This window comes from Gouania willdenowi, chromosome 1, assembly GCF_900634775.1.
Source record: "Gouania willdenowi chromosome 1, fGouWil2.1, whole genome shotgun sequence".
Lineage (NCBI taxonomy): Eukaryota > Metazoa > Chordata > Actinopteri > Blenniiformes > Gobiesocidae > Gouania > Gouania willdenowi.
The window spans coordinates 37,396,417-37,423,920 of NC_041044.1; the positions used below are offsets into that span (position 1 = coordinate 37,396,417).

Sequence of the window (27,504 nt, forward strand, 5' to 3'; positions counted from 1 at the left end):
TAATTATGTTTTTTCATTTCATTATTATATTCTATATCATATTCAAAACTTTTATTCTCATTACTATGACTATTTATCCCGCAGTTAAGACTTTATATCTCATAGTTAGAAGGTTGATTTCAGTGTTGTCCTTGGTAATATTTATTTTGATTCACAATTGTGGCTTTTCATACATAATTTTATATATATATACTATTTCAGTCTGTGTTATGTTTTATATCATATTCAATACTTTTAATCTCATGACTGTTCATAACACAAGTAAGGCTTTTTATTATTATGATTTACATCATATTCACAACTTTTAATTTTAGGATTAAGGCTGTTTATATAGTTTAAAACTTTTTCTCATAGTTAAAATGTAGTTTAACTATTGTCTTATGTCATATTTATGTTTTTAAATCTTACATAATTGTATTATCTGTTTTATATCATACTATTGACTTAATTTCATAATGTCTGTTTGTACCATAATTATTGTTTTTTTATATCTCTTAGAATATTAATTTACAATGTACAATGCCTATTTCAACACGTCTTTTAATTCACAATTTTGACCGTTTATACCTGAATTATCTATTTTAAGATCATATTGACTATTCATAATTATAGTTTATCATAGTTAGATGTTAATTTCATATAGCAATGCCTTGTCATATATGTTTTTGATTATCCTAAAATATCTTTGTTTCTAATCTCATAATTCTGACTTTTACCATTTATACACTTTAGTATTGTATCTCACATTTATGACTTATGGTGTGGATATTTTTGTACTTTTCCAATGGCTCCCAAATGAACAAGCTAGTTAGTCTCATTTACATTTAATTTATTATATATTCATAATTTTGTAATGTATTATGAAACATTTTTTGCGCATTTGTTTTTGTTGACATTCCACAGAACAAGTAGCAGTAACACTCAGCCTGAGACACAAATGCTGCACAAACAGACATTGTTCATAAGGTAGATGTAATATTCAGCTCGTTTTCATAATATACTGTGCTGACAAATGATAAAACAACATGTTGAAAATAACACCACCACAATGTATTTTAATTTTTATCAAATTATTAACACCTTAAGATGTGAACAGGAAATAAAGAGTAAAATCAGACTGAGGTTATGAGTCAAAGGAATATTTAGGGTGAACAACATTAATAAAAGCAGAAGTGACAGCAGCAGCAGTCGGTGTGCACGTGTCCTACTGCTGCGTGCACTGCTGCTCCATGCTGCTGTCTGAGCCCACGTGGATCATCTCCACGCTCCTCTGTTTCCTCCTCCTCCTCTCTTCGGCTTTGTTCTGCTGCTGGTTCTCTATCTCTGGTTCTCTGCCCTCTGGCTGGTCTGGGCTGATCTTCACACACTTGGCCGGTCGTGGCTCAGACAGGACACTGTGTGTGGAGGTCTCTGTAGGCTCTGCTGGGGGCTCTGGTGCTGCTGGTTTCTGATCCATCTCTACCACATTCTCCTCCTCCTTGCAGGGTGTGGTTCTCTCTGATGAGGTGGCGTCTACCGGAAGCTTCTCTTTCCTTTTCCGGATTGGATTCATCTTTGCCTGTTTGGGTTCATATTTCTGCTGAAGCTCTTCCAGACGCAGCTGTATTTTGATTTTGTCGCTCTGCGTCTGTTTGAGCAGTCGTTCCGATGTGAAAAGCTTTCTCTCCAGCTCCAGAGCTCTCTGGCTCTCCGACAAGGACTTCATCCTCTGGAAGGAGAGCTCGTCTCCCAGACGCTCTGCATCCTTAACCGTGTTGTCGAGCTTCATTTGGAGCAGGTTTGTGTAGAAGGTCTCATCGCGGTCCTCCTTGTCCTGGGCTGGAGTCGGGTTGACAGGCTGACACTTCAGCAGCCTCTCTGCCTTCTGCAGTTTGTTGAGTAAACTCTGGATCTCGGTGTTCCTCTCTGAGAGCATTGACTGAAGTCTCTCCAGCTGAGCCGGGTCAGCCCTGGAGCCTTGGAGCTGCATCAGCGTAGCGATCTGCACCTTCATGCGCTGCATTTGCTGTTTGCTGAAGGCGTGCAACTTCAGCAGCGACTGATGCTGAACCTTCATGCCGATCAGCTGACGCTCCATCTCTGCTCTCTTGTCCTCCAACTCGGCGAATAAGGAGTTCCCTTTGCTGTTGGGATCCTGGGCCTGATGGAGAGCCTGGTCCAGCTGGATCTGAAGGTCCCTGTTAAAGTCACGGGACTTCTCTAATGCGTTGAACCAGGACACGGCTTCCTTCTCCCTCTCCTCCTTCTCCTCAGTGAGCCGCTCCACCTGTCGCTGCAGGCCGACCTTCATCAGCTCCAGCTGCTGCTCTTTGTACCGACTCTCCTGCAGCGCCTCCTCCAGCCCCACCTTCACGTCTTCCAGGGCCACAATCTTCATCTGCACCTCCATCACCTCTGATGACATGGAGTGCTGCATGTTTTCATTAAGAGCTTGGAGCTCCTCCATCTTATTGTTCAGTGTTTCACCTTGTACATCCAGTTTGTGTTTCAGCTGTTTCTCCTTCAGCTGAGACTCATCCAGTGCTGCCTGCAGCCTCAGCATTTTATTCTGAAGGTCACTGACCACCATGCTGTGCTTCCTCTCCAAATGTTCTTGCCTTATTTCCAGCTCCTCTCGTTGCTGGTTCTTTCTACATTCGTAGTCCGTTTGCAGTGAATCCAGCATTCGAGACTTGAGCTCCAGTTCCTTCTGTAGGGAGTATTTCTCCTGCTCCAGAGCCTCGAGTGCGTTCGTCATCTCAACCCTCTGTTCGTCCAGTCGGCTCTGGAGCTCCACTTGTTGATTAAGGAGGTCTAGACCGGCATGAGCGGCCTGTTGGACCTGTTCATCCCGCTCTTTAAGCTGCCGTCTCAGCAGCTCCAGCTCCTGCATCGCTGCCATTTTTAACCGCCGCTGCCTCTGTTCAAACCTGTCAACACGAGCAACTCTCGCGATATTTGGCGATCGCGCTGACGTCAGACGGTGCATTGTGGGTTCAACCCAAGATGGCTGCGCCCTTGCAGGAGTGCTGAAGTGGATCCTGTCGGCAGATTTTCCAAGAAACTGAGTCCAATTCCCGGCGGGAGCGTCGTTCTGAACCGGATACCGGGAGACTTCGCAGTGCATGCCCGTGCGGAGATGAACCTCGTCCCGTAGACACGCGCCCCTCTCGTCCTGCAGTATCGTGGACGCGCTTCGTCCAACTAGACCGGGATCGTGCGCGACACCGTGAACCGCGATAGCTTCCTCACCTCAGTTTATCATCATCAGAGGTTTGCATCCGTCTAATGCTTCTGACAACACACACACACACACACACACACACACACACACACACACACACACACACACACACACACACACACACACACACACACACACACACACACAACGTATTCCACATGTGTCAAACTCGAGGCCCGGGGGCCAAAACTCGCCCTTTATTGCATCAAATTCGACCCGCTCGAAAAAGTAAAAATATCTATAACATGAAGTTATAGATATTTCAGCCCCTCCTAATACAACAACACAAATAAAATCCACAGTATTTACAGGACTCAGTTTTTATGTCACGAGGACAGTCATTTTGTTAAAAGAACTTTTTTCTGGCAAATTTTCTTGAAACAATTTCACAAAATTTCCCCAAATCAGAGAAATTTAAGTGAGAATCGTGCAGGGACTGATATACTCACATATTTATCGTTTATGTATCATTTATACATGGAAGTGCAAACCAGGGAACATTCATGTTGAATTTGCACCTAAAATCTGTGGCCCATTTAAGTGCAAACTGGTCCCTATTTGGCCCCTAAGCTAAAATAAGTTGGATACCCCTGACGTAATCCATTATAGCTTGTTACCACTCTTTCTAAAATAAAATAATGTATCATTACAGCAAAAATGAACAAGAGAGAATTTAAGGAGAGTAGAAAATAACAAAGTTGCAATAGGAAAAATCCAAATAGATCACTAATATAGAAAATAAAACTATATTTATACACATGTAAGAAATTAAAAAAAAAAAAAAGCAAAGGGTTGATGGTATGAACCCCAGCCTGGGGCCTCCTTTGCTGTTCTGGGGGTCCGTAAAAGTCCTTCTCCTCTCCCTCTGCAGAGTCCTGATGAAAATGGACCCGGAGCTGCTCAACTCGCCGGCCGTGGGCCTAGCTGAGGAAGAGGAGGCCGACATGGACGACTGGAAGCTTCCCCTGGCCTTCATGAAGAAACGGCACTCGGAGAAGATTGAAGGCTCCAAGGCTTTGGCGCAGAGCTGGAGGATGAAGGACAGGGTAAGGGTCTGACGCTGGTGTCAAAGTGTTCCTGCTGTCATGGAAACTGCTACAGCATGGATTTTAGATATTCTACATGAAAAGAAAATAAATTGTGTTTCATTTCTAATCCTTGAATATGACAAATTATGAATAGTAGAGCTGGGCTATTGCAGTGTTTTTTTTTCTCAGTAAAGTTTTAGCAGAAAGAGGCATTTTTATTAACAGCCAGCTGCAACACACTAGTCTTTGTCTCCCTTTGGGACAGCACGTGTGAGTGAGTTCTGTAGCGTGGCTTGGGGTCGACCAAACACTGTTGTTGTTTCTGATGATTTATTGTATTTGTGTGTAAGTACAATGACCTTTTTGAGCCCAAGCTCAAAAGCTTGAATCGACTAGTCTTGCCTGAACCTCAGGCTTTCAAAATTCAAATACATCCTAAAGACACACTTTTCCTTCCAACGCATTGTTGTCTTTGTCCTGTAGAATAAGTAAAGCCGCTGTCGACGCTCAGTTCTGTGTTTGCAGTCGTAAACACCTGTCACTCGATTAATGATGGCATGGGAATTCCTACGACTTCTACAAACGCCATAAGAACAAAGAACTTTGTGAAAGTTCACCAGTTTGTTCTTGAAGCTTTGGTTATGGACGTCTCTGTTCTGAGACCTTTCGTCTGATTGGTCAGAAATCTGATGTAGGTGTGGTTTGTGTTATCATCCCGCCCCTTAGCCTGTCAGACTTGTGATAGTATTTTCTTTACAAATGCTGTGTTCGAAATCACATACTAACGTACTAATCCTACTAAGTCTGACGTCAAAATGAGTTTGTAGTTTGTATTAGATAGTAGGAACAGATTGAGTATGCATGAAATGCCCAGATGTATACTATAACGGGACATTTTTGAAGTATGCACGGTGGGCACACTAGTCATACTCAACTGTCCCATGGTGCATTGCCAACGGAATCTTGTGACTGATGTCTGCAGTCAGGTTGACCATAACAGATACCATCTGAAGTGTGCTCTTATTATACGATGTCTGAACAAACCCTTAAGGTTAATGTAAACATGTCAGCATTAAAGTGATGCTCTGCCATGTCTCATCAACAGTAAAACTGATAAGCTAGGGTTGGGCGATAAATCGAGACTTAAGATATATCGAGTTTTATATTTTGACAATGTCGCCTATATCGATATATATATTTGTATCAAAATACTAGTTTTAGGAGTCGCTGCTTTCACTACTTCTCAGAACAGCATGAAAAACATAGTTAGATTTCTGAGTGCGTACTAACCCAGACCTTCTACTAAACAAGTCACACTCCAGAACTCACTCACACATGCTGTCCTTTATAGGGGGAAAAAAATAAAGTGGCACATATTGTGCAACTGTTTAATACATGAGCTTGTTTGGCATATCGCATCGGCAAATTTATCCCAGAATTGTCTTTCTGGTGAGACTTAGTTTGAATTAAAATTATCGAGATTTATATTGTATATCGCCATTTTGAGATAAAATATTGAGATGTGAGTTTTGGTCCATATTGCCCAGCCCTACACCCAGCTGCTCCTTGTATGAATGCTTTTCGTCATCCCACCTGTAACAACAAGAATTCCTCCATTTCCACCGTGTTGTTTTTCTCCATCAGCTGAAAAAACGGCCTCTGTTATTGTGTCAGCTGATCCAAGCCTTTGTTTTCTAACAGTATCTACTTTTACAATGCTTGGTTTTGATGTGGTTTGTGCGTTGAAAGGAAAGCGAGTTGCCTAGCGGAGATCAAACACCTAATTTACATCAATTCAACTCTTTAAAGAGACAAACTAATGACCGAGTGACAGAAGCCTTTTTTAACGTTATTATTCTGCCAATCAGGAACAAACGCATCTCTTGCTCTCGTTCTCGGCTAGCCGGGTTTCACTCTGAGGGTGATCGTCCAATTTGTGTTGCAACTCTCATAAAAGTGTCATTTGATCTGCTGCCAACCTGATTATATTTTCCACCTCACAGCTACAGAGCAATGCCATTATATTAATAGTCTTACAGAACAGAGACAAAGTATGTGCCCACATTGAAGGATTTCACCTAAATGAATATGGGACTTTGACACAGGTTGAATTACACTCTAGTGTTAGATTGCGCGGGAAGTGTCATTATGTGAGGCAGCCATTGATTCAGTGGAGGTATTATGGGTTGCACTAAATTGACTGTATAACATTCTTTATCGCCCCGAGGCGCTTTCATGTCATCGACCCCTCATTTGTAAATATTTCTGAGCATTGGGAGCTACAACTAAAGAGGTCGTCATGTGTTGGGGAAGGAGTTGGTCTTCAGAGTGTGGAGTGGTAGTTGTACTTATTTATAGATCATGGATGCACGATAATCATCGTCTTGGTAAGTTATTAGTCATTAAAGGCTGTACGGTTATTCCATGTCATTTCAACAAATTTTCAGGAGATCCCATGCACTTTGGTCTAAATTTTTTTTTAATTTTTACCAATTGTTCCTTAACAATTCAATAGGCACACTGTAAATGTTTTGTTTGATTGGACACTTTAGTGAATAAAGTCTGACCAGAAAGACAATTCTGGGTTAAATTTGCTGATGCAAAATGTCACACTGGCACATTTATTAACAACCAGCTGCACAACATGTGCCACTTTAGTCTTTTTCTCCTCTAAGGGACAGCACGTGTGAGTGAGTTCTGTAGTGTGGCTTGTTTAGGGAAAGGTCTGGGTTAGAACGCACTTAGAAATCCATCTAAATGAGCTTTTCATGCTTTCCTGGGAAGTAGTGAAAGCAGCGACTCCTAAAACAAGTATTTTAAAACAAAAAAGCAATAATAGTAATTTTTAGTGATCAAAACAGATCAGATTAGTTTTAACACTATATGGTGTTGTGTTTGTCACTGATACACTTCTATATGATGCAAAAACGTAGTCCAACTAAGACGTTTCAGGTTTTTAATCTTTGCCCAGACCAACATACAGTACATGGATTCTTTTAGGTTTGATTGATTTTTAGCTGCTGATGCTTCATATCCACAGCAGTCAGGAAACAGTGCACATTAGTATGCATAAAGCAACACGCGGTGTCTCCGATGATGTTCCACACCGTGGGAAATCAAAGGTCTTAGAGATACACAAACAAACCCAAACCCAAAAGCACACAGTGTGTCTGTATAGGCAGTTGTCCCTTCTGTGGGGAGGTTGACGACTTTTGTTTGTGTAGCCATGACGTGACATCACAGCAGCACTTTTTAGATACACTATCACTGAGTTTGGTCCAAAGGACAGGGCGTGACGTGGCTCTGCTAAATCAAAGAATGTTGTTTAGAAAGGAGTCTGAAGAGCAGTTTTAGTGTTGATTGAAGTAGATGAAGTTGGACTGAAGGTGGTGGGAAGTATCAGATTGCCTTTATTGAGCTGTCAGACCTGCAGCAAGCAGCGGAGGCAGTCAGTCTCACAGAGAGCTAATACGGATTAGGTTCACACTGATTTTACACGCCACCCATTGACTCTTGTGCAAACTAAAAAACGGAAACTAAGCGAGACTATTTTTGCTCACAGCGAGTGCAGATCACGACACCTGTCTCCCATCGCAAACCGAGCTGTGGCCTGAAGAGATAAGTGATTGCATCACCGAGCGGTATCGATCGTCCAGGGACGATAGGCTTGGGTTTCAGCGTGATGGCTGCATCACAGCAGGACACAGTCATTCTGAGAGTGAGAGGGCTTTGAATGGGATCCATGTTTTTCCACTAAAGCTGCAGAACTAAACCTAGACGTAGGTTGAATAAATGTCTGGTCCGGTTGTCTGTTTCATCCCTGGAGTACTTTGCCATGTTGTGCAGGCAAAAGAATTGAAGGTTTTTTATGCTTTTGTCGACTCTATAAGATTAAAGCCAATGGCCTTGTGCTGCTGTGCTCATGTGGTGAATTTATTCAGGTATTTATTTTGCACACATCATAATAACCACTTTCTCCATTAATGCTTTTTTTTGTCATCTTCTTTGTTAACTATTGATCTAAGTTACAGAGGGGGAAGCAAACAGGCTTTTTCTTCTTGTCATGTCTCAGCTCTGATTAAAGGTGGCATAAATGGACAGAAAAAGCTGAAATATTTATCATTACAGAAGCCTGTATCAGATTAATAGATAACTTTAGTCCAGAGATGGGCAACTTTTGTCACAGCGGGGCAACAAAAATGTGTTTATCAGATCTGAGGGCCACATTATCAACATACCTGTCAGCATTTAGAATAATGACCTAACTGAACATTACAGGAAAGAACAAAAGCCATTGTGTGTTTTATTGTTGTGTTGTGGTTTTTTGTTGTTGTTATTTTGTATTTCTTATAGTCATTGTGTGTGTTTCTATGTCATTTCGTATGTTTGAGTTGCTATGTGGTTTTTGTCTTTTTTTGTATAATTTCCTGTCATTTTGTGTATTTTTACAGTTTTATTTTGGTTGTTTTCAGCCATTTAGTGTATTTTTGTTGTCAATTTGTGTGGGGTTTTGAAGTCAGTTTGTATGATTACTTTTGGGGGCTGCACAAAGTTTGGGATATTAGGGAATATTAAAAATATATCATTTTCTTGGGATTTTTTATTGGAATTAAATGGAAATTGGGAGTAACTTTAAAAATTTCAAACTGATGCTGATATTTTAGATGATGCTAATGATAAAATATATTTTCCCCACTATATTTAACTTCCCTGTTGTATGTGTATTTCTGTAGGTAGGATTAATGTGTGGAATTCCGTACAGAGTGATTTGAAGGGCTGTGTGAACATATTTCACTTTTGGAAAAAAAAAGTTTAAAGCTGCTATTTGGAGTTTCTGAGAGAACGTCTCGATGTCCCGCCCTCAACAGCTCTACTTCCTCCCCTGCCTCTGCCAATCTACCAGAAGCCACGCCTCTACGTTTGCATGCACATTGCAAAACGTAACAAAGTCGCATAACTACAAAAACTACACTTATTGTTGGAGCGCCATAACTTTTGATGAAAACATGTTAATTACCTGTCCATGAGAAATGTCGCCAAATCCAAGTTTGTTCGGAATCCTTTTAAAAGCAGCAAGTCCCTCCTCCTTTGAAAAGCAGCTCTGAGATAAATTCTGTTGCGGTCACGAAGACGTTTATCCACAAACTTTGTACCCAGACTTTTCTTTACTTTTTTAGTAGAAGCTTTATGGCAATCGTGGAATGGGTAACTGGAATTTTGGAGCGTTCCTCTATGACGCTATGCTGCTCAGTGATACCTGTTTGTTGTTGTGACGGTGCACTCACATTCACTTTGACTGACAGTGGCCCACTCCAGGAAGTCAAAGCCTATTGGCTGGACGAAGTCGGTGCTTTCTTGCATATGTATAGGGGTCTATAGGACGAAGGCGGGACTTATATACATTAATGTGTACGAATGACCACCGACAGTAGACCATAGTAAAAGACTAGTTAGGTATTTTTTCGCATTTCAAAAGAATGATACATAAACATAGATTTCTCAGAAACTCTGGTGATGCTGTATTGATTACGCAGTGACTGTAAAGGCTCAAACACACTCGGGCGAACAAACGGAGTTTGCGAGGAGTCAAATGCAAAGCTCAGATTTTACAACCGCGCTGAATTTTCCGTGTAGTTGGTGTCACACAAAACACTGCTCGGCATTGTATCGACCCGGTCACGAAGACGTTTATCCACAAGTATTAAATATAACACGACCTTCATTTCACCGCCTGGTGAAACAGCAGGAGAGATGAATGGAGCTTAGAGGAGACGAACTACGACTGTAGCAACACCTTTAACACACGTCCCAGGAGTACAAGGATTACAGAGAAGTGCTAAGAATCATGGGACATGTAGGATTTTAATGGAAACTACTATGCAGCAATGTGCCCAAGTATGTAATCTCTGAGGAGAGCGAACATTCCGCACAGAGTCCGTTGTGCTGGGTAAACGGACAGAGCATCTGTTTCAATCGTTTATTTGTGTCTTAAGCAGGTAAAATACATTTTCTTTTTCCTGCTCTTTTTCGGTCTTGGAATATGTTTCAGATAGATAGATGGATAGATAGTTTTATTGGTCATTTTTATGCAACACTAAAAAACCAAATTACATTTCACATGTACCCAACAATCTAGTGCAATGTAAAATGAAGTTGGTAGTTGTCTTTGTTTTGTTGTTGTTTTTTCTTCTTGTTTTTGTTTTTTTTGTGTGTTTTCTTTGTCTATATGGAAGATTTTGAATATTGCCATAATTGAAAAAAATAAATAAAATAATTAAATGAAAATGCCTTTGAAAATAATTGTAATCTATTGAGCGGACATTAATATTTATTTTTGGATTTGATCATTATTGAACATTACTTCTAGTTTCCTGTTAATTCAAATAGTTTATAAAGTTTATATTTTTTTTAATATTATCAAAGTTACCGTAGGTTGATTTCCCGTGGAAAATTACCGGACATTTTCCACCTCTTTTCAACCCAAGTCCCGATATTTATATTGGATATTGGTCCGATGTCAGCAAAAAAAATGAAATAAATAGAAATCTTTGATTATATTTTCTGCTTTAAAAATCTCAGAGATATGTTGATTTATTTGTTAATTATCAGGGTCTTTTCAGGTCTATTTATATAGTTTTTTATTTAATTTAATTGTAGAATATTCTGTGTGAAACACATTGGTTTATAATAAATAAGTCAGTTTTTCTCATGTTGCTGACTATTAGTCTCGGTTCTTTACTAACATCCTACAGTACAAAATAAGTAATAAAAGTAGGTATGATTCGTGCTGATATCAGCTGGTATATATTGTTATTTCTTGCTAGTGTATATTATCCATGAGTGTAAATATTGAGCGTGAGGCGCCTGTTGAATGACGATTGGTGTCTGGAGAGCTGTGAGCTCCTTTGTGCACAGCTGTTAAAAAAGCTCCTCGCTGCTATTGCACACATGCTGCCTCTGGCCTGGTTTTCCTCTTCAGAATAATGAAATCAATAAGCAGTCGATAGCCGGGCCCACTGTAATAACGAGGAAGGAAAAACAGGTGGTCGGCGCTGCTTCATCTTCTGCATCATTAGCGCAGTATGGTAAATGCACGCAGTTCATCAGGCAGTGCAAAGATTTTCAGCCATGAAGGTAAAACATGCGTGCAGCAGGGTTGTAAAAATAACTGGGCTCTAATGACTTTTCACCCGTGTTGAAATGCAGTTTCAGCTACAAATGAAATCCTCTTTGTTTGGGATCCTGTTGATTGCCAATCTCCATGTAAGCCATGACGTCAACAAGCGTTATCTTCCAACAGGGATGATACATGATCAGTTTTTCTCTATTTTTGTTTGTGTAGATCAGTGCCAGTGGTTCGCATACATTTTTGGCTGTAGTACCTCCTTTCTCTTATTCCTGAATCCAAGTACCCCCTTTGTCCGACCACAACATTTTCCTCAGAATACCAGTAATGGTGATAACATTTTAAAATATTAAGTGGAGTTGTTAAACAGTATTTAGCACAGTGGTTCCCAACCTTTTTTGGATCATGACCCCATTTTATCAAAAATTTCAGGTGGCCCCAAAGATACTTTTTTCTTCTTGAAGTTTAGTTAGTTTTTATTCATGTTTGTTTGACTGTGTTACAAATACAGAGTATAGTTTTATTTGGCTCCCTTTGTCTTTTTCTTTATCATCGTCTTCCTCTGCACCTGCTTATTGATTCTCTGGCTCCGCTGCACAAAAACTTTGAGACAAACGCGACAATGCGCATTAAGGTCAGATTGGAGCCACAAACAGTTCACATTGGAGTTTGATTCAAGTCACATTTTAAATGGTAATGTGAACAGACAAACAAAAACTCAGATATGAGCAAAAAAACATGAATTGAGCATTAAGGCTTACAGCGTGAACGTAGTGTGACAGTAAGACGTGTTCTTTTTACTTGGTCTGTTCCTTATATGGAGTGATTAGCGTTAGCACTTAGCTCAGTCTGTGTGTCGGTGTGTTAGCTTAGCATAGTTAGCTTTAGTTGAGTTTCCAGTTGATAATCGTTGCTACAGGTTCATCTCTGTCCCCGTGTTTGTGAAACTTTGGGTGGATCTGACGGAGGAACTTGAATCGGTTCCCTTTGGATGGTTATCTGGTTTTTACCAAGTAGCGGTCCATGATGTATCGCAGCATATTAGCTTCTGGTAGCCGTGACGAATACCTCACACACACGCACAGACGGCGGTGTGTGCAGGGGGCGGTGGCGGTGCACACCGTGCAGAGCTTCCGTAAACAACGTTCCGCTCCAGAGAATAATAAGTTGTTGACAACAAACGGGGCAGTTTTGGCTCGTGGAACGCGGTTTTTTTTGGGACATTCTTGGCTAAATTGAGGGACAAATGGCCCGTGGCCCTCGCTAATTTCCGACATGGGAATTTATCGTTTATATCGAGGGGTGACAATTTTTTACCGGTGAGAATGTTTTTGATGATAAATCATAAACGATAAAATATCGCACATTCCTACCAAACACCAGCACAGATACTGTATGTCATTTAGGAACTGTTTTAAAAGGTGAAACCTTTGTATAATGTGTCCCCTTTAATAAGATAAAAAGATTAAATAACATTTCAGCTGTGTGCCTCTATCTGTTTAATGTCTGACCTGTTGCTTCAAGTTATCAATAGCCCGCCGGGAGCAGATCAATACTCGCCACCGTTTATTTATGTCATCACTAACAAATGGAATAATCTGGGGGCCATTGATGGATGTATTAAGCAGAGCTCTGGGCTGTATCGGAGGCTTAAAAGGATGCAGAGGGGGATGCTTGAGAACTCCCTGGAGTCCTGCTCAGTTATTAATGAGAGGGAAGCTGGTGTCCAATTACATGCACATGAAGAAGTGTACACAGGCTGGGACACTCGTGCATGCACTTTGTCTCATTCTTTCCTCATTCTTTCCCACTTTACTTTTTTGTCCATCACTTTCTCCTTTAATGAGAGATAACTGAACGCTGTCCACTTTTTCTTGTCTTTGCCACATCCTCGTTCTCCTCCTCAGCAGGTTATTGGAAATCCATGCAGTCCAGGACACGGTTATTAAATACACATTTTTCTTTCTTCCTTTCCTCTCAGATTAGTGCCAACAGGCACATTACTGAAACGCCACCACCCCTATCTTTTGTAGAAAAGTTCTTTTTTGTTTTTTGTTTTTTCACGACTTCTACTTTGACCGTATCTTAAAAACTTAAAATATTTATTTAGGGCCGATTATAGCGTTCATCGAATAATCAACATTGGGTCAATAGTGTTAATATGTAACCGATGTATTAACTTTTTTGCTGCGTGGAAGTTCTGTGGCTCTGTGCTGTGTGTTAGAAGGCAAGGCAACGCAAGGCAAATTTATTTGTATAGCGCATTGCGTACACAAGGCAACTCAATGTGCTTTACATGATAAAACATTCAATTGTTTAAAATCAATAAGAACATTTAAAATCATCAGTAAAATCAATTAAAATCATCAACAAACACATTACATCAACAACATGACCAAAAATCTCTCTCTCAATCATACGCAGTAGAGAAATAAGTGCCTTTAACTTTGATTTAAAAATGTTCCATGTGATGCTGACTTCAGCTCTGCTGCAGTTTGTTCCACTTCTTTGCAGCATAACAACTAAAAGCAGCATCACCATGTTTACTGTGAACTCTGGGCTCCACTATCTGACCTGTGTCCATAGATCTGAGAGACCTGCTGGGTTCATACCTGACTAACATCTCGCTGATGTATTCTGGACCAAACCCAGATTTATACACCAGCAGCAGAACTTTAAAGTCTATTCTGAGGCTGACTGGGAGCCAGTGTAAATATTTTAAAACTGGACTAATGTGTTCTGACCTCTTTGTTCTGGTTAAGACCCGAGCTGCAGCGTTCTGAACCTGCTGTAGCTGTTTGATGCTCTTTTGGGGGATTCCTTTCAGAAGACCATTACAAGAAGTTGATACTTTTGAGTTGGAAGTATTTATTACAAAATGACAACAATGGGAGAATACACTAGTTCACCTATTACTAGGGCTGCACAATTATGGTCAAAATTATATTCATGATTATTTTGATCAATATTGTAATCACAAATATTTATCATGTTAGGGGGAAAAAATGTTTTTAATTCACTACTTTTAAAAACACTGTACAGTTTACAGTGCAAAATGAAACTTTAAATAGCAATTATTCGTAAAATATAATAAAAAAAATATTATCCCAAGAATTTAAAGTGGACCAAAGGCTACCTGAATAAATACAGTACATATTACAGAGTGCAGATCCCATATTTTAAATGTAAATATTGCAGACGATCAGGTTAATTTAATCGTGATCACGATTAAAATTTGATTAATTGTGCCGAACTGCTGTTTACACAGTTACATACATTTAGCCTTTTATTTTTTATTTATCTGTTTACTGTTTGTTTATTTAAGCAACTTGATTGTTTGATATTTATTTACATTAAAAAAAGTTTGTCTTTTCTTATTTATCAGTGGCTTTATAGCCATGTTAACAGTGTTACTGATTATTGATGAAGTTCCTTAGTTTAATTTGGTAGTGCTTTGCTTCTTTGTCTTGAAACATATTTTGGGTTTTCTAAGAATTTTTATTCATGTACTGTATGTATCCTGTGTATGTCATTGTCAGTGTTTTTATTTTATTAACAGTGCCCGTCGGAAGTGTGCATTCATGTGGGAGCTTAAGTAGAGTTAATTATGGCCAAATGAGTATGTGTTTGAAGGTTGGATGTACAAAGAGGTGTACATACTCTGTACTCTATAGTGTTATGAAGGGGTTTATTTGTGGGTGCAAAGTAAAATAGTGTGTGTGATTTCCCTGGTTTAATTCTATGAGACATGAACATGATAAAGTGTTTGTTGTTGTTTTATTTTTTACTCACTTTTATATATTTTTTTGGTGTATTTTTCTGTAATGTACGTTTTTTGGAGTCATTGTATCTTTCTGTTGTGTTTTTGTGTATTTTTTGTATGAATATTTAGTTTTGTGTATTGAGTCATTTTTATGTTTGGGTTGTTTGGTATATTTTTCTGTAATGTATGTTTTTTGGAGTCATTTTGTGTGTTTTTTATCTTTCAGTTGTCTTTTCGTAAATTTTTTGTGTGTTTTTGGTTGCCATTATAGAGTGATTCTGGAGTCAATTTGTGTACTTTTTGTATAAATATTGTTTAGTTTTTTGTTTTATTTTACTCATTTAGTATATTTTTTATTATAAATAAATAAATACCTTGTGTGTGTGTTCCTGGGAAATGTTTGAGACGCCGATAACCAAACTTCATAGACATTGTAGCGCCAATCAGAAAAGTAACAAAACTGCGCAAAACAAAATGTAAAGCTCCAAACTACGAGTGAGTAAGTAAATTAATGTATTATTTACAGTTTGGCTCTCTTTTTTTTTAAAAACAAAAATAATTTTTTAACTTTGAACCGAGTGGCCAGAGCTTAGCTTCCATGCACGGCACCACAGAGAATCCACAGTTTTCTAGATGGAGTATTGAACGGGTTGGGAAAGTTGTCTGCAAAAGACTCATCAGTGGCTGACGGTTTAAAATGATCTATTCAGAGAGCTCCCGTGTCTCGGTCTAAACTATCTTCTTCTCTCTCACTCGTGTGTTTACGGTCCGCGTCTGCTTTGCTGTGTTTGCAGCGATTGGCTCTGGCCGCACCCGTGACTCTTGCTCGGGTGAGGAGCTGTGTAGTGAAATAGATATATATGGTGCGCTAGCGCCCCCTCACACCCTGAGGTCAAAAGCTGAAAAGGTTTCATTTCGTGGCAGTCCAGAAATGAAATAAAATTAAAATAAACATTTTGAAATGACAAAATTACTCCAAAAAAACAGATACACACACTTTGGAACCCGTTTAGAACCCGTTGACCAAGTTTCAGGTCGAACTTGCACCGCGTCGGGGAGATATTTGCACCGCACGCACACACAGACATTCCTTGCTTTTATAGGTAGATGGACCAATATTGGTATCGGCATCGGCCCCAAAGGCTCAAAATACTTTGTAATATTAAAACCAAACCTTCAACGTTGGACTTCCTGGGTAAACTTTCATTGGCCAGCAGGGAAAAGACATTTCTCCAGTGAGTCTTGGACTGATTCTGGGATCATGGACTTGGTAAACCTCTGAAGGAATGTAAACATAAGGCGTCCTAACCACAAGCTGTTCTTTTGATGGATCAAGGCCACCAAATTAATAAAAGACTGGCACAAAGTTGATGATCATCTGTTGGTCGAACCTAAGGTCCACTGACCAAATCTGCTGTTTAAAGTAAAAATCACTCAGAAAACATGATTAATTGTGTGGATTTAAGCTAAAAATATGCGGAGGCTTCCAATTTTTTTCATCAGTTTGCTGTTGCTTGATTGTATTATTTATATTCACAAACAAGCACCCTCCTGCAATTCTTATTAAAATCTCTGAGAATATTTTCCAACTTAAAAGAGTTTTAACTTCTTGCTGTAAGGGACCGATATACATTGTACTCATTAAGATACTGTATATACTTATATATATTCAAAAGAGTACAAAATAGGGCATTTTATTGTTGAATTTTTCAAATGGGTCATATGTCTTCCCTTAACTCAATGAGTTACCCTCTAGTCCAGGACCACGGATGTCAAAGTACAGCATTTGGGACCGTTTTCTTTTAAGACTATGAACAAACTAAGGAAAATGAAGGATGTCTTAATCTCATTACTGTCTTTGATTCAATATTTTTAACTTTCTTTCCCCCTGTGATGCAACTTAAATATCTGGAGATAAAAACTCCTACAGCTAGAAATAAAGCTTTGAAATCCTCTTTCCAGCTCCTTGCGCTGCCTTCAGGGACGACCGGGGCTTTAAATTAACTTTTTAGATCACCAGCCAGCATGGCTAGTAGATTCTTAATGTTACCAGGAAAACAAGATTTTCCACCAGCCAAATTTTTTTCCAGCGAAAATAAACTACATTATGAGTGCCACAGAATAGATTTAAGCATCCATGTTTCTTGAAATAGTTTTTATTTTAGTTGATTGCAGAAATACATTAAAATGGTAAAAATATAAACATTTAATTTAAAACAATGTTGTAACAATGCCTAAAATGTGCAATTCGGAATTTTGGGTGTGTCGGAGAAGTGAACCTTTTATAAAGTGCATTTTCATAACTTAATAAAGAAACTTAACTCAGATGAAAATCCGATCCCTGGAACACTGTCTGAAGTTAGAAAGAATAGAATTATTCAGTGCTAAGAATTACATGTACTGTAGAGAAAAAAAGTTTTACTAACATGCATTCTCTTCAAATGTAAACAAATCTCACTGCCCACAAACTGTACAGTGCACATTTCAAAGCTGAACAAATGGACAAATACCAGCCACTCACGACCCGACATCCATTTAGTAATAAAACTCCTCAATTTCTTCTTCTTTTCAGATCCTCTTTCACCTTCAGTGTCAGCAGCAGCCTTCCTTTTTTCCAGTTCAGGTTTTTGAACACCTGATAAATATTTGTTTTTTCCTAACTAATTTTACAACTTAATTTCAGATCCTATTGTTTGCTTTGCGCCGTTCCGTTCACTTCACCTCTCCATGGCACGTGTTAAACGTTGATCATTGTAAGCTTAAAAACTGGAAGTGACCTTAAAGCTTTTCTCTACAGTTGCCTTTGACATTTTACCTGCCGTGACAAAAACATCTCTCCTGCCTCTCCAGACTTTAGATTAATAAGTCCACAAAGTGTGCTGCCATTTTATCTGTTCTACTCTTAAAGGGCAAGCCTCCTGTGAGTGCCCCCTGTTGCATCCGCCACTTTTTAGTGTTTTAGATTTCATTGGGGGATACGCGTTTCTGCGCTCTGATTGCCTTTATTCTAAAGGCTGATTAAGCTAATGATATACCACAAAATCTGATAGAAAAGAGCACTTCACGGAGTTCTACTTGATACATCAACATTGGCCTTGAAAACGTTCCCAGTTTGTCTTATCAGCTCCGTCTTCATTGAGTTTTCCTTCCTTTTGGGGTTTGCAGTGCATTTCCAGGGACACGAGATCATTGTTGGGAGAAAGCCTCCAGTCATTTGAAGGTTGAAGAAAGGATAAATCTTTGCTGGGCTTCCCATGAAACGGTTTCTCAACCCATCGAGCCAAGCTGCTCCTGGGACGTCTTTGTGATTATTAAAGGAGTTAGAGATGCAGAAGCTAGCAGAGCATGGTTGGCATGCTGGACTGTGGTTTGCATTGTTGGCTCAGAGCAGGAAACGTTCCTAGTAGGGCTGAGCTTGACGTCGGCAGCAATTGAACAGTCTTTGAAATGGGGTCCATGCTTATGTTAGAGATGTTGAAAGAACTCTGTAGATTGAATTCACGGACAAACATTTTCCTTCTGTGTTCATCTCCATGTCTGTAAAACTTGTGAGGGCAGAGCAGTTTGCTGTGAGGGATAGGGAGAAGTTTATGAGAGGAAGAAAGAAACAGGGAAAGTAACGACTTAAGCAATGGATGGATGTTTGTGTGTGTCCCAGCAGGATCTTCACTTTAAATTTTTACCTATTTTTACTTAAGTAAGGAAAATATTATTTATTAATTTAAGGAAAATGTAAGGATTTTGAAAGAATTTTGAGTTTTTTTTAACAGTTTAACATTATGTAAAAGATCTTCATTAAAACATTAACTAAAAATACTAGAGCAGCAACTAACGATTATTTTTATAATAAATTAATCGGTTAATAAATTATTCGATTAATCTTTTTTATTAAAAATAGTTTATCTATAAAGCACATTTAAACCCTGCTTAAGCTGATTAAACTGAGATAAAAGTGTCTCTTACGCACAAACGCTCGCGCGCGCAAGTCACACAAACAGTCATGCGCGGCCACACACAAATGCCGGCAAACACTCGTGGTGCACGCACACACAAACAATTTTTGTGGTGCACACACACAAATGCGCGCAAACACTTTGCGCGCGTACACACAATTTCTTGTGGTACGCACACACAAATGTGGGCACACACAAACACTCGTGGTGAACGCATGCACAAACACTCGTGGTGCACGCGCACACTGCGTGCACATACAAAAACATTTGTGGTGTGCACACACAAACACTTGTGGTGCACACACACACATAAAAACTTGTGCGTGCACACACAAATCTCTGCTGGTGAAGCAAATGGCTCCGCATCACAGTCGGTGACATAAATCGCACAAGGTGACGAATTGATAATGGAATTCGTTACCAATGCTTTTAATAGTCGAATTGATTTGTTGCAGCCTTAAAAAAAAGGGCCAGTTTCGGTCACACTAGGCTTGAGATGATCAGAAATTTAAAAAAAAAAACTGTACAAATATTTCTATTCAATAGTCAAAAAATACTGTTTCATTCCTCTTATTTAATATTTACAGTTATATTCTTTAAAATTTGTGTTCTCACTCATTCATTCCATTATTATGTTTTATAGTTGTTTTTTTCATAGTATTCTGAGGAAAATGTTGCATTTGGGCAAAGGTTGTACTTGGATTCAGAAATAATTGAAAGGGGGTACTCGAACCCAAAAACATTTGAGAACCACTGCTGTAGTATATGGACTACAGGAGTGTGTAAATGGCCACCACCAAAGCTTCCTTCCATGAGATCAGTTTCCAGTGGCAGGTCTGTAGGAGGAGGGACGGCGAGAGGTGAGGACATCAGCTGTACAGTAAATGAAGCCACGCGATGCAGTGCACACGTGTGAGGATGCACGCAGCCGTTGTGGCTTCCTGCCAAGTCCGACTATCACACTGACCTTTTAGTCGGTCAGCGGGAGCCCGCGAGGCTCCTTAATTACTCCGACAATAACAGCCCTCCTGTCCCTGCTCATGTCACACAACGCAAAGAAGACACCGCACGGGCTCGATAGCTGTGCTACACAGAACATACCTCAGACTGCTTGGAAAGGTCACTCTGCACAGTATGGGACTGACCTACATGTCAGCGCTGTGTGAGAGCAAACAGTGAAGTGTCTGTGGGAAAGAAGTTTACTGCCACAGTCTCAGTCCAGGCAAACCCATAGGAGACGGTTTGTGTCTGTTCTACGGCTGCAGGAAATCATTCTTTTAATAATCGATTATCCATTCCTTAAACCATTAAATCTGCTGGAATTTAAAGTTTTTAATGGGATATAAACCGTCTCATCCTAACAGATCAATAAAGCAAAGTTTATTTGCTCAAAAAACAGATGTAAAAGGTTGAAATAGTCTGCTGGGACATCTGTTTTGGGCTCTACTGTAAATATAAATATAAACAAATCCGAGCGACAGTTTTAACCTTTTACATCTTTTATTTCAGCACATGATCTTTAATTTCTTGATCTATGAAGCCTACACTGTGTCTTTATCTGATTTAAAAAAAAAAATGTCCATCTCCCCCGGCTTTAATTGTTTAATCATACGGGAAATCTCGTTTTAACACTTTCTGATCTGATTCCAGAACTAACAGATTTATGTGACACAAAAATCATCTTCAGCACATTTTATTGCACAAAACAAATAAACATAGAAAAATTTTACAAAATAAATTCCAATGACTTTTTAATAAGTGTAGGTATTACTGCTTTTTATGTTCCAAGACGGTAGAACAGGATACTGAGAGGAGCTGAGAATATTTCAGTTTTTAAACGTAACTTAAAAACCTATTTATTCAGTTTGGCTTCTATGTAGTGCTTTGTAATTTTTATTCTTATAATTTTATAATTTCATTCTTTGAATATTTGATATGTTAAATCTTTTATTAATGTTCTTTTTAACTTTTACAGTTTTTTTGGCAAATTTTTATGTTTTATATTTTATAAATTTTGCCTTTCACTGCTTTGTTTTTTATCAAAATAAAGGCTAATGAAATATCTCTGACTTTTTTTTATTTGACATTTTTATAATTAATTTATTAAATTCTATAAACCTTTTTATCATTATACCTTTTGTCAATGACTTTATCAAAATTCTGTGAAGCACTTTGGATTACAAATTAATTTGTGATGAAAAGTATTGTATAAATAAAGTTGGATTGATTGATTAAACACAATCGGTCTTTCACTGAACAGTGAATTTAGCTCAAGATCAAATATTAGCTGGAGCAATGTAATGTTGTAGCTATGTTTTAATGCCATCACCTGTTAGGGACGTGTCCAACCACAAAATAATTCAATAACAAAAACAGCTTCCTTTAAAAATTAGGCAAAATCACATTATTTTGTAAGTAATACTACTGTTTATTTCTAGATCTGATTGCTTGTTTCTTTCCAACAGGATTGAAACCTGAAGTGGTTAAGTTGAATAATTTCTGAGGACCAGGATGTGCACACATACCTTTGGACAATCATAGACCAATGTTTCCTGCCTGGTGCTTCTGTGGCCTTGGTTGGAAATCTGTGGCGTAGTTTCAAAGCGGCTGCTCATTTGAAGCCCATCAGAGGTTCATGATAAGCTTGTGATGATGTCTGCGCTGCTCTATTGTGTGAGACTGTGTCATCGGCCATTGATCAATGATTGGCCTATTTTCTGTCCTCCTTCTCTCCATCTATCTGCTCGACCTCAACTTATCTTCACAATCCCACAAGTGCTGCTTTTATATGACGAGTACAGTGCCTGTCAGAAGTATGTATTCATGTTCGGGAGCTTAAGTAGAGTTGTCATTTATGGCCAAATGAGTCTGTGTATGAAGGTTGGATGTACAAAGAGGTGTACATACTTTGTAGTCTTCTAAAGGGGTTTATGTGCGGGTGCAAAGTAAAAGAGTGTGTGATTTCCCTGGTTTAATTCTATGGGACATGCGTATGATAAATGTGTTTGTTGTTTTTTTTTTTTTCCTCATTTTAATATTTTTTTTGTTTGCTGTATTTTTCTGTAATGTATGTTTATTGGAGTCATTATGTGTATTTTTGTATCTCTCTGTTGTGTTTTTGTGCTTTTTTTGTATACTTTTTGTTTTTTGTTGCCATTGTAGTGTGATTCTGGAGTCATTTTGTGTATTTTTGTATCTTTTTTGGTGTAGTTTTGTGTATTTCTGTTGTCATTTTGTGTATTTTTTGTATAAAGATTTAGTTTCGTTTATTTTGACTCATTTTTATATTTTTGTTATGTGGTGCATTTTTCTCTAATGTATGCTTTTTGGAGTCATTTTGTGTGTTTTTGGAACTTTTTTGTATATTTTTGTGCATTTCTGTTGTCGTTTTGTGTATTTTTTGTACAAATGTTTAGTTTTTTGTTTTATTTTACTAATTTAGTATATTTTTTTAGTGTGTGTGTGTGTGTGTGTGTGTGTGTCATTACAATGATACAGGCCTGATTTTATAGTTGATCTAATGTGGGAAACTTCATAAATATGTTGTCTTATTCATGTGTGCTATTGTCGGTTTCTCATACTGGTTTTTAGGTCTAGCTGATAGACAGGAATATTTTGGATTTGAGCTTTGATGTAAAAGCAGTTGTTTGTCTTTTCTGTTTTTCAGATGAAAACAGTGAGCGTGGCGTTAGTTTTGTGCCTCAACGTGGGAGTGGATCCTCCAGATGTGGTCAAGACCTCGCCATGTGCCAGGTTGGAGTGCTGGATCGGTGAGTCTACACAGAGCTTTACACCAGTACAGCAGCCAGACACAGTTAAAATGATAGACTGTTTTCTGTAAGCTTTCCATAATGGAAATCAGAGGTGATTTAGAAGCTGCAGATGCAACAAACACGTTTGTTGAGGCTGACATGTTTGATAAACTGTGACGTAGTGATTATTCAAGGAAGCACTTTCACGTAGGTCCCACTAGTTTGATGAAGTTAAAAGCATCCAATGGTTGCTATGGTAGTGTATGCTTCCTGTTTTAAAGTGTATTTTTTGTTTAGCTGAAGATGGATGATTGATAGTGGCGTCCAAATGTTGCTCCCACCGCCGATTTCTGGGTCCCATTTCACTTAAATCTCCCTGATTAAGGGAAATTTGTCGAATAATTTGAGGAAATTTGCAAGATTTTAGAAAAATTGATTTAAAAATGACTGCTGTCATGTGCTGTAAGAAATGGGTAACTGAGCTCTGGAAATACTGTGTAGTTTAATTGAATTTTTGTATTTGGAGGGGCTGAGATGTCTACAACCGAATTTTTACTTTTTCAAGTGAGCCAAATTTGATGCTTTTAAAGGGCCGGATTTGGCCCACGGGCCTTGAGTTTACCACGTGATCTAGGAATTCCAATCAATGACGCCCACATATAAATTGATATGTGTTTGATGCTAAATGTTGAAATAGATGATATTATTTAGCTTTAGAGTGATCATTTAAAGTGCTTTCATGCAATGAGTTTGTGTCGCTTTAAGATATTTTAAGCTTGATGACAACTGACGCTGTTTGAGAACCTAAAACGTGAGTTCCAATTTTCAAGCCCGATCAGCCTGCTTCAGATGAGAGAAGCATGAATGGAATGAGAACAATGCGAGGATCGTTTTCATACACACACTCGCACAGTAGAACTTGAAAGCAACAGGAAAGCTTTTTCTTAGGGGAGTGTTTCTACGTTAATGAGCAGGACTGTGGCACCACGCTGTAATTAGTCCCAATACAGAATCCTAATGAGCCTGAAGTATTTTCAGAGCTCTCATAATAACCAAAGCTCAGTGTTCTCACCCCTCACTTTGGCAAAGGACTCCCTAATCCTAGAATAGATCTTCTAAAAATGTCTCTCCACGTGCTGCACATTCACACTCCCAATTTAAACCAATCTAATAATGTCATTCTTCTAATCAAGAGGTTGGTATTTCCATTCCTAACTCTGCTGGGTGTGTTTAAGCGTCCTTTGGTAGAACGTTGACCCACTGCAGTTTCATTGGATTCCATTGATTTGTAATATGTGATAAACAGATTGGACAGAAAAACGTTAACACATGATGAGATGCAATTTTACAAAAAAGACTTAGCAGGAAAACATAAAACAACCAAAAAAATAAAGTGAAACAGCGAGGTCAATGACATTAGCCATAACGTGCACATCATTAACTGATGTTGTTAGAAAATGCGCAAATATGTAAAGATTAAACAAACTGTGCACCTAAATAGCACAATCTGAGCCAAATATGAAAACCATGCACACATTTCCACACAGTTTTCCACCATAAAAGGTGGGCCTACTTCATAGCAACGTTCGCAAACGGACAGACGTCAAATCCCATGCAAAATCTCACATGATTTGAAGCGTGCATTTGGCGTTTGTGGAGTCATTTTGTGTATTTTCATTGTTGTTTTATGCTTTTTTTGGAGTCAATTTATGTATTTTTTATTTCATTTTCTGTTATTTGGAGTGTTTTTGTTTTCATTTTGCATGTTTTCGCTCTTATTTTGTATGTTTTTTATATATTTTGTAAGGTTGTGGGAAAAAATTGCAATAAATCGATTTTAGGATTTATCGCAAATTTTTTTTATTGTATTTCCCACATTTTCGTGGGTGACCACTTGGTGGCGGTAATGTACCAACAAGTGAGTGCAGAGAGAGGAAGACTTGCAGCACGAAGAAGAGTAGCAGCAGCTGAGATTTCCCTTGAGCAAACTAACCAACAACTGTGATTAAACCTGCACCTGTATGAGCTCAAAATTATCAAAAGTATGGACATATTTTTGATCGATTCTGTGGCGAATGGATTTAGACATGACCAAAGCTGTATTAAACTTTGCTCCGGACAAGTAGCGTATTGTGTAACATTACTGCTCATCTTGTCCGTCACCATCCGGACATAAAGCTAGAAAGATAAGACACCCAGCAGCAGACCAACAGACCCTGAATGAGATATTGAATAAACTTATCTTATGAAACCAGTCAAGGTGGCGTCGTGCGTTATGTCAGATGAGGCGGATCCAACCCTGTCCATCATAACCCGGCTACACGCACAGCTTCTCCAAGCTACACATACACGCCAATAGATTGACCCTCAACAATTCTAATAAGTTCAAATGTACCAGTTTTAACGGGACAAAATGTGTTACATTTAATTCTATTTTATTCTTGCTGTCCACTCCTTTTTTGGAAGGACGGTGGCTGCTGCGTCGCGGAGCTGATCAGCTGTTAGCCGTGGTGCGCACGTCAGCTGCAGCTTGTGAAATGAAACTCTGACAGACCTCAGAATGATGTTCACGCTGGTCAGCTATTTTAACACTGGGTCCAACGTAAAACCACAGTTTGATCACACTACAGAGTAAATATTAAAGTTAACATTGATGATGATGATGATGATAATGATGACTAATGTGCGCTGAATGTAAGAAGTTAATAAAATCAGGCTTTCCACACAAACAAACGTTATTCTGTCGTTAGTATGAGGGGACAAAGAGATATTTTAACTGTGACTCGGACAGAAAAATGAGGTCGATCCTCACACTGCATGACGTCGTGACTTCTCTTTTGGAGCAGCCTAACAACCAGCATGGTGAACAGCTCCTGTTCCTACACAAAAACTAGACACTCTAAAGCACTAGCTTGATGAACATTAAAAGTTTAAGTGACTAACTTCAAAAAGTTCTCTACAAATTAGGTTTTTTTTTTAACCTCCTTTCTGATGGCGGTTTCATTTTGTTATTTATTTCAGTCTAAATAATAATAAATCACTGAATAAATATAATGATAAATCAGTGAATGACTGAATGTGATGTGCATTGTTTTTTGGAACTGTGACATATTTCTAGAAGTTTAGGGTTTAACTTTTGTGTTTGGATAAGGAAAAAAGTTGTGATAATCGTCACTGTAGAGAATCAATACTAGTAAAATTAGAATCGCAATTTAAATTGAATTGGCAACCAAGAATCGGGATTAAAATTGAAACGGGACAAAAGTGTATCGTCCCAGTCCTAATAATTTGTATGTTTTTGTTATCATTTTGTGTTTTTGGATTCATTTTTTGCACCTTTGTGTTATTTTTCTCATATTATAATATGTTTTTGTTGTCGTTTTGTGTGTTTTCCTGTCATTTTGTGTTTTTGGAGTCAATTTGTGCATTTCTTTTGGAGTCCACACAGCACTATGCCAACGGCCTCCATTTGCCCATTTCTGATATAAAGAGTTCATCGCCCATGTTTTAGTATTGCTTGTGCATGGCTTGCTGTCAGTGTGATGAAAAGATTTGTTGCATTTCCAGATGGTCTTTTTAAGACAGTGACATGATTTACTTTACTCTAAGCTGTCCTAACCACACCAAAAGCCCATACTTGCTGCAAGAAAAGTGAACAACAACTGTAACAATAGGCGTAGTCTGAGTACTTCTGTAGGATGAGGTTTTGTCTCTTTTAGCAGCAGGGGTTAAAACCTAAAAAACACTTCCACTGAGGAGGAAAGTTAACACCACAGCGCAGCTCCCCAGAGAGCGCCTCGCTGTCAGCACAGACCATGAAAGTTGGATCAGTCTTCTGAGGCTTTTCTGAAACTTTCCGAGCCACTCGCTGTGCAGAGCTGCCATGTGGCGGTGTGTGGGAATATTTAACCTGTGGAAGAAGAGCTGAGGAGCTGCAGCCTTTATCGTGCTGATGGACCGAAAACTGACAGCAGCTCTCTGCTGAGTCGTAGGGACGATGCACATTAATACACATACACCAGGGATGGGCAACTCTATCAACGTGGGGGCCCACAAAAATGTGATTGTATCTGATCCGATGGCCACATTGTCAACATTTATGTCAGCACTTAGAATAATGACAGATCTGAGCATTAATAGGGGGGTGGGGGGGTGTCTTTTTTTTGTCTTTATCTGTGGTTTTGTCAGTTTGTAGTAATTTTGTGTTTCTGGAGTCATTATGTGTAATTTTGTTACTTATTGTGTTCCTGTATGCATTTTGTGCATTTTTCTGTCATTTTTTGCATTTATGTTGTCAATTTGTGCATTTTTTTGGGGTCACTTTCTGTAGTTTTTGTTGTTGTTTTCTGTGTTTTTGTGTCATTTTATTGACGGTTTGTGTGTCTTTGGAGCTATTCTTTAATGTTTAGTTGTTTTTTCTGTTTTCATAGTCATTTTGTTTGTTTAAGTGGTTGTTGTGTCTGTCTTTGTTGTCATTTTCTGTATTTCATGTGTGTTTTTGTGTACTTTGTGCATTTTGCTGTCGATTTGTGTGTTTTGGGAATTATTTTGTGTATTATGTTGGGCTTTATATTCCTCCCAACTTTTTGAAATACCATGTGGCCCCTGGGCTGCCATTGGCCTATGTCTGACATATACATTATTAGCATTATCTATTGG

General features: G+C 38.7%; 2 protein-coding genes across 5 annotated transcripts in view; one reads left to right on the forward strand and one right to left on the reverse strand.

The window, feature by feature from the left end:
• Positions 1-1,049: 1,049 nt before the first annotated feature.
• On the reverse strand, positions 1,050-3,142 carry spdl1 (spindle apparatus coiled-coil protein 1). Its single transcript, XM_028444011.1, has one exon. It carries the CDS (start codon positions 3,104-3,106, stop codon positions 1,205-1,207), a length of 1,902 nt encoding a protein of 633 aa, XP_028299812.1. The 5' UTR covers positions 3,107-3,142; the 3' UTR covers positions 1,050-1,204.
• rptor (regulatory associated protein of MTOR, complex 1) overlaps positions 2,970-27,504 on the forward strand; it is a 209,058-nt gene continuing 184,523 nt past the window's right edge. For 2 of the 4 annotated variants that reach the window (XM_028443974.1, XM_028443982.1), the window contains exons 1-3: positions 2,970-3,252; positions 4,095-4,269; positions 22,761-22,863. In XM_028443974.1, the coding sequence (XP_028299775.1) occupies positions 4,102-4,269; positions 22,761-22,863 (271 nt within the window). In that variant the 5' untranslated portion in view covers positions 2,970-3,252; positions 4,095-4,101. The remainder of the gene's footprint in view (positions 3,253-4,094; positions 4,270-22,760; positions 22,864-27,504) is intronic. The other 2 variants (XM_028443990.1, XM_028443999.1) reach the window with 1 other exon arrangement.